Below are 7,062 nucleotides of genomic sequence, written 5' to 3' on the forward strand. Positions count from 1 at the left end.
AGTCATTGAAGAAAGAGCTGTCAATAGACAGCAAAGGCAAGTTCCCAGATGGCTTCTGGATACATTGAGGGACAGCAAACAAGATCAGCCTTTTGCTGCCCGGACAAGATCAGGGAATAGACAGCATGGTCACTTTCTTGAGTTTGCAGTCCTTGCTACAGCTTGCAATGAAGAGCCTTTGTGCCATAAAGATGCTTTTGACAGCAAAGAGTGGATGGATGCAATGAAAGCTGAGTTACAATCTATTGCCAAAAATGACACATGGGAATTAGTAGATCTCCCACCTGGCAAGCATGCCATTGGAACGCGGTGGGTCTACAAATTAAAAAGGAAATCTGATGGCAGCATAGATCGATACAAAGCCCGTCTTGTTGCAAAAGGGTATGCCCAACAACAAGGCATTGACTTTGAGGAGACATTTGCTCCCACATCCAGGATTACTACCATTCGATGTGTCATTGCCATTGCAGCCCATCATCATTGGCAAGTGCACCAACTTGACATCAAGACCGCTTTTCTTCATGGGGATCTGCAGGAAGAAGTTTATGTCACACAACCTCCTGGCTTTGAGGTTGTTAATTCTGAAAATAAGGTATGCCGGCTTAGAAAAGCCCTTTATGGTTTGAAGCAGGCACCCAGGGCATGGTATGCCAATATCATGCACACTTACTATCCCTTGGTTTTCAGAATAGTCCCACAGAACCCACTCTTTATTTCCGTGGGAGTGGATCTGATTTTTTAGTGCTGATTTTATATGTGGATGATATGCTTATCACGGGCCCAGATACTCAGCAAATTGCAGCCTTCAAGGCTGATTTGCAGCAGATTTTTGACATGTCAGACACGGCTCCATTATTATTTGGGCATTCAGTTTGCTCATGTTGAGGGGGGTATCATGATGTCTCAGTCCAAGTATATTGGACAACTCCTTGATCGTTTTCAGTTTGAGGATTGCAAGCCAATCTCTACTCCAGTGGACCCTGGCTTCAAATTCTCAGCTCATGATGGGAGCCCACCATGTGATATCACTCTTTATCAGCAGGCTGTTGGATGCCTCATTTATTTATGTCATACCAGACCTGACTTGCAGTATGCAGTATCTCAGCTCAGCAGATTCATGCACATGCCCAGTTCACAGCATTGGCAGGCAGTGAAGAGAGTCTTCAGATATCTCAGAGGCACTCAGGATTTAGCCCTCTTCTACGGTGATCAGGGTTCACTTACCATGCATGCTTACACGGATAGTGACTGGGCAGAATGTTCCGACACCAAAGTGTCACATACTGGCAATTGTTTTTTGCTTGGCAATTCATGTATTTCTTGGCTCAGCAAGAAGCAACTGACAATTGCCACGTCTAGCTGTGAGGCTGAGTACAGGGCAGCTTTCACCGCTACAGTAGAGTGTGTTTGGCTTCGACAGTTACTTACAGATCTTGGTATTTGCCAGACATCCTCCACTATTGTCTACACTGATAGCCAGAGTGCTTTGGCCATTGCACGTAACCCAGTGTTTCATGCGCGTACCAAGCATATTGAAGTTCACTATCATTATGTTCGGGAGCGGTTGTCAGCAGGAGACATAGAGTTGTCCTATCTTCCCAGAGAGGACAACATTGCAGATATGTTTACAAAGGCACTTCCTCATCCCAAGTTCGAAGTCTTCCGACAGGCTTTACACTTGGTTCCCTTTGTTACATGATCTGACATTCCTTGTACATTCATAGGTGGCTATATCCTTTTGGATGAACATGTGCCACCATGACCAGAAACTACCAGGTATTCTGAGACGTTTCCAGAGTACTTCAGCCCATCCCATGGAGGGGGGTTTGTAGGCCATCTTCTGGTGGTTCTAGTGATGCCCTATAGGCCATGGTATGTGCCTTGTAGGCATAAGTGTAGGCACTTATAGTGTTAGTGCCTTCTAGGCCACATAGGACACTTAGTCCTATGTGACACCTAGGACACTTAGTCCTAGGTCTAGGTACAAGTACTTTGTACTTGTGTTTCTTTATTTTATCTAAGATTGATGTGACTTCTCTATCGACTCGTCTTGTACTTGCACTCTCTCTCTCTCTTTGTTTCGTATCTACAAAACCTGTCCAAAGTGCTTTTTCCACCATCCAAATGTCAAAGTATCAAACTTTAGCCTGTTGGAAAGTCTACAACACTCTCACACATACTTTTCCCAAAATGAATAATCTTTCCATACATTTTTATCTTTCAGAATATGACAAATTACAAACAACATAACATAGAACCAAAATAGATTGCAGTGAGCTAGGGCCTCACAACTGTCATACACATCAGAATGTTGCTGGTCTTTTCACCAAGGCGTTGCCAGTGCCAATGTATGAGGTCAGGACAGTATTTTCCTTATATATAGTTAGTGGTTGATTTTAGGGTTGTGTGTGGGGTTGAACCTTAGTTTGGGTTTGCCTAGGACACCCCTTGGACTCTCATTCAAGATCTCATTTTTCTTCAACCCCGTTATCTCCGCTCTCAATCCTCCTCCATTTCTCACATTCTCAGGGTTCCAGCTCATCAATTAAGAGTAGGTGCTGATGGTTATTGTGGTGGACTACGCAACCAACGGATTCCTCAATTCATGAGCGGAAAGAAGGCGCTTGTAGGCCAACCCTAGCAAAGTCACACATAATTCTCCGAGGGTCTCCTACAACCTTCCTATCCAGGGCACCTAGGGTGTGCACAATGTCCAGCGAGACATTCATGAGGATGGCTGCAGGATGGGTTTGCTGCCCACCCATTACAAGGCTTCAACGTGCAACCGAGATATGTTAGGCTATAACAGTGGACATCGTTCTGAAGTCATTATGTGGGGATTAGAGTGACTTAAGCGATCTCCTAATGCATCGTCCAGTTGCTACTCACCATACAAGCAATACAGTGAACCTCCTTTTGCCTAGAAGTGGAAGGCCTGAATACCCTTTTTGGGCCAGGCTACCAACATGTGTGTCTTGCTGGCACAAGGATTTTGAGTGTACACCTCTGGCTTCACCATAAGTGATGTTGTATGGAATTTTGGGCTCCTCCTGTGCAGCATGATAAGAACCACTCTTATCAGTTGCTCTAGCCACGGTGAATGGGAGTCCATGTAATCAAAAGAAGCAAGAGATCTTTTGTTGGGCTAGAGCTGGGTCTAGAATCGGAAGAGGTCATTCGGGAGTTTTTGGCCAGAGTAAAGGGGATTGAGAGAAGGGGAGCTTTGAAGGGGAGGGAGATGCAAGACCAACCCCAGGGGGAAGGGATGGTTCAAATGAAATTGGGGGTTAACAGCCATACATGGGGCACCTGACAGGCCACCTTGCAACAGGCCACATGGTGTTGTGGAATAGAAGGGTAGGGGTTTAGTGAACTGCCCTATCAAGGGCTCGAGGAGCCTGGGGGAGGGAACACCGTACAGTACACAGAGGCCTACCGGAAGGCACACAGGCACACTGCAAGAAGTGAGGTTACACGGGGTTGGAACGAGGAGGGGCAAGTGGGAGATTGTGAGAAGAATGGGGCTAGCATGACGGACCTGGAGGAGTTGGGGGGGGGGGATTCTTCATTTCCCTTTAGTATTGTCTCTCAGAATTGATTCTTGACTGCCGGGTTGTGAATCTTGAAATCAGAATTCTTATCTGGATGCTTTGAATCTAGCATTCAAAGTATGCTTTGCAGTTTATAAACAAATATTAATGAAGAATTTTGGTTTGAATCATTTCAAAGCTTGCAATTATTTGTCTGTTTGCAAAACCCATTGGATGTTAAAACATTCATACTCCCCTTAGAGAGGGTATCCTCAATTTTTACAGGATAAATATTTTAGCATTGAATCTCTTAGTCTTAGATCCTACGAGTTTTGTTGAGTTGACTATTTAGGGTGCCAATATATTTCTGCCTTCACCACTATTTTTTATGATCACTCCACTGATTCACTTCACTGATACGATAATTTTTGCAGTATCAGGATCTTCCCCAACTGGTGTGAAGGTATGGGTTGGAAATCTGCCCAAGAAGAAGAACATTGAACGAGACTTGCAGGTGGCATTTGGAGAAGCATCAGGGCTTTTGCACATAGGTCCCAGTGAGCTTGGCAATGAGAAGACACGTGATCCTATTTGCAAGGGAATTGCATATCTAACTTTTGAGAATACTGATTCTGCAAACAGGTATATACTTGTATGATGCTTCGCCTTTAGGATTTGAAAATCAATCTATGTGCTGGCCATCTTTTCTAACAATTATGGATATTTCCCCAGTTTTATTTCATACTTTCAAGGTCAGTTGATTCGCTTTGGAAAAACTCAAAAGCAGCTGTCCTATAAAATCTTGACAGACAATGCTTCAACAAGTGGGGTTGTGTCATCCGTGCATGGGAAAAGCTTGACAAAGGTGCCTAAGTTGAGGGTAAGAGACAAAAGTGCAGAGTTGGATGTGAACTTTTCATCTATCCCCAGTTGGAAGGTACCTATAGCAGGTTCAGAGCCATATTCAATTCCCTGTAGTACATCTGATGGTGAAAGTATCAAAGGCAATATGTTAAAGACAGATCTATCGTATGAAATTTGGAGTGAACTTGAAGACGATGATGATGCAGCTCTAGATAATGAATTGGCACAGAATACGGGTGTTTGCAATGCATTAAAGTTCTCTGCAGAGACAGGAAAGGTGGGTGATTTTGAACTGACCAATTTCAAAATTGGTATTGACAAATTTCAAGAAGTTTCTTGCAAAAATACCATCCGTTCTTCCCAGGAGGGCCATGCGCATTATGTGCCAGTAGATCACGATTATTCGCTCAGTGACGGGAGTGATTATATTTCAAGTGATGACGATGTTGTCAGCACCCTTCTGGTGGATGAAGGTAAGGAACAAGAACCAGAAACTCGGCATCTAAAGGAGGAAGAAAAAGGGACCAAGAAATTAGAAGCTCAGAGTTTGGAGGATGAAAGAAGAATCGAGGAACTAGAAAAGCGGTTATTGAAAAAGTTGGAGAATGCAGGATTAGAGGCAGAAAAAAAGGTCAGTCAGCAACAACAGAGAAAAGAAAAGGGTTTTAAATCTGTCAAATCTAGGCCATCACCATGGATGACAGGAAGTAGCCTCGGCTCAGCAAGCAGGTATGCCACCTTTTTATCTTCTGACCTTTAAAAAAAAAAAACTTTCCGCCTTGACATGTTTAGAGTTACAATAGTATCGATGGTTTAAGGGAGTGCTTTGGTGCGATCTGCAATGGCGTGGAATTGTGACAGTCCAATTGGCCTCTTAACTCCAGCTTTACTGCTTTATCCACAGGCTCAAGAAAAAAGAGAAGGAATTCTTAACTGGTGCCCTTCTAAAGTATGGAAAAGGTGCTAGCATTGCTGATTCATGATTTGCAAGAAAAACATCAAAGCTTGTAGAATATGTCCCACACTGTGATGCCCTAGCTTTGCTCTTTTAATCAAAGATGATGCTAAAGCTTGATCAGGTAAACGTTACCTGCTACATCTTTGGGCTTAGTTAGATGTATCTGCGGATTCTCAGTTGGCAAGATTGCCACACGGCAGTGATTATTGTGCAGATGATGAATATTGCAGTTATACTGAAGAATGCAGGATATATTGAAAGTCTGCAAATGTTTGGCCTCGGTTTTTATCCATCCATTAAAATTTAGTATAAAGCTGACACAATTTTATCTGTTAGTCTGTAGGAATAAAGTTACAAGTAATGTCGAGGAATTTATAGTAGCACTTTTTTATTAAATGTAGTTGTAACTCTACAAAGAAAATGGTTATCTTTATGTCTTATGTGTCTTGGATTCAGTATTGATTCACCTCAAAATGCTGTGAGCAGGGTTCCACAAATAAATTCTGGTACGAACTTGGCTGACCTTGTGTTATGACTTCTTTGTGTAAAAAAGTTATCTTCATGGTATAAAAAGCCAAAGCCATCTCGTCATGGGAAAAACACCACTGGAAAGCTTCCACTAATGAAAAGCAAAAATAAACATACATAATGCCTCCTATAGCTATTCTCTAAGAGGGAAGTGTATTCTTCCAAGCCTCGGATACACGGCTTTCAAAGACACGACCACAATAAAAAACCAATTCGTGCTTGATAAGTCTGTCTTGTATTACCATCCAACTAAAGAACCCCTATCACAGCTTTCCTCAGAGGAGACCACTTGAGACGAGGGGTCACTTTGGACATAGCTCAGCGGGTGCGGAGATTTAGGAGACCACGACCCCCTCCGCCACCATAGCATGAGACAGCTCGACATACGTAGATCCGAGATATTTTCACCGCTCATAGACGAGTCATCACAGTGTCGGGATTCGGATTCTGAGTTCTAGCTCCAGCTCTTAGCATACCTCCGATAGTACATGATATGTTTTGTACTAGATTTTGCATGAGCTATAGAGCTCTTTATTTTATCATAGTGTCTTTCTAATCACATCACGTTGTAGGTGATGTGAATGTAGGTCTTTCTAATGGCTCACTCATCTTTTAAAATTTCTCTCTTACCGCACACTCGTTCGAGGTCGAGTCAATTGAAAAGAAATCATATTTTTTGGAAGAAAATTATGGCCCCCTCCTTGTGCCTGGCCTGCTCTCTCTCCCTCTCCCTCTCCCCCACTCCGCCTCTCTAGCTCCCTCAATGGCAATTAGTCGTTTGCATTGTATATTTGAATAACCTAAGTTTGTGCTTGATTAATCATCAATCCTCATAGTTGAGGCAGTTGAGAACCGGCCGAATGAGAGGCAGCAAGGTGTAGATGGAGGGAGTGTGGAGAGAGAGAGAGAGAGAGAGAGAGAGAGACAGAGAGAGAGAGAGAGAGAGAGAAGGGAGGCCAATCGGGTGAGAGGCAGGAGAGAGAGAGAGAGAGAGAGAGGGAGAGAGAGAGCGGGCGGGCTTGGGAGATATAAGGAGAGAGCAAGGCGGCAAGTGAGGATTTGAGAGGAATCTAGAAGCTTCCTACAGCCATAAGCGTAATCGATGCCTCAATGCCTAGCTTCCGTTCACGTTAATTTTTTTGATGCTCCCCTCTTATCGATTAATGCTAATAGCCACTTTTC

General features: G+C 43.5%; 1 protein-coding gene across 11 annotated transcripts in view; it reads left to right on the plus strand.

Annotated features, from left to right (window-relative positions):
* Positions 1 to 5,715, plus strand: part of LOC147886118 (RNA-binding (RRM/RBD/RNP motifs) family protein) — a 69,657-nt gene extending 63,942 nt beyond the window's left edge. For all 11 annotated transcript variants that reach the window (XM_087395390.1, XM_087395396.1, XM_087395389.1 and 8 more), the window contains 3 exons: positions 3,965 to 4,172; positions 4,263 to 5,123; positions 5,299 to 5,715. In XM_087395390.1, the coding sequence (XP_087251516.1) occupies positions 3,965 to 4,172; positions 4,263 to 5,123; positions 5,299 to 5,377 (1,148 nt within the window). In that variant the 3' untranslated portion in view covers positions 5,378 to 5,715. The remainder of the gene's footprint in view (positions 1 to 3,964; positions 4,173 to 4,262; positions 5,124 to 5,298) is intronic.
* Positions 5,716 to 7,062: the final 1,347 nt, after the last annotated feature.

Source organism: Dipteris shenzhenensis, chromosome 24, assembly GCF_047967505.1.
Source record: "Dipteris shenzhenensis isolate YYH24624 ecotype China chromosome 24, Dip_SZ_1.0, whole genome shotgun sequence".
Taxonomy (NCBI): domain Eukaryota; kingdom Viridiplantae; phylum Streptophyta; class Polypodiopsida; order Gleicheniales; family Dipteridaceae; genus Dipteris; species Dipteris shenzhenensis.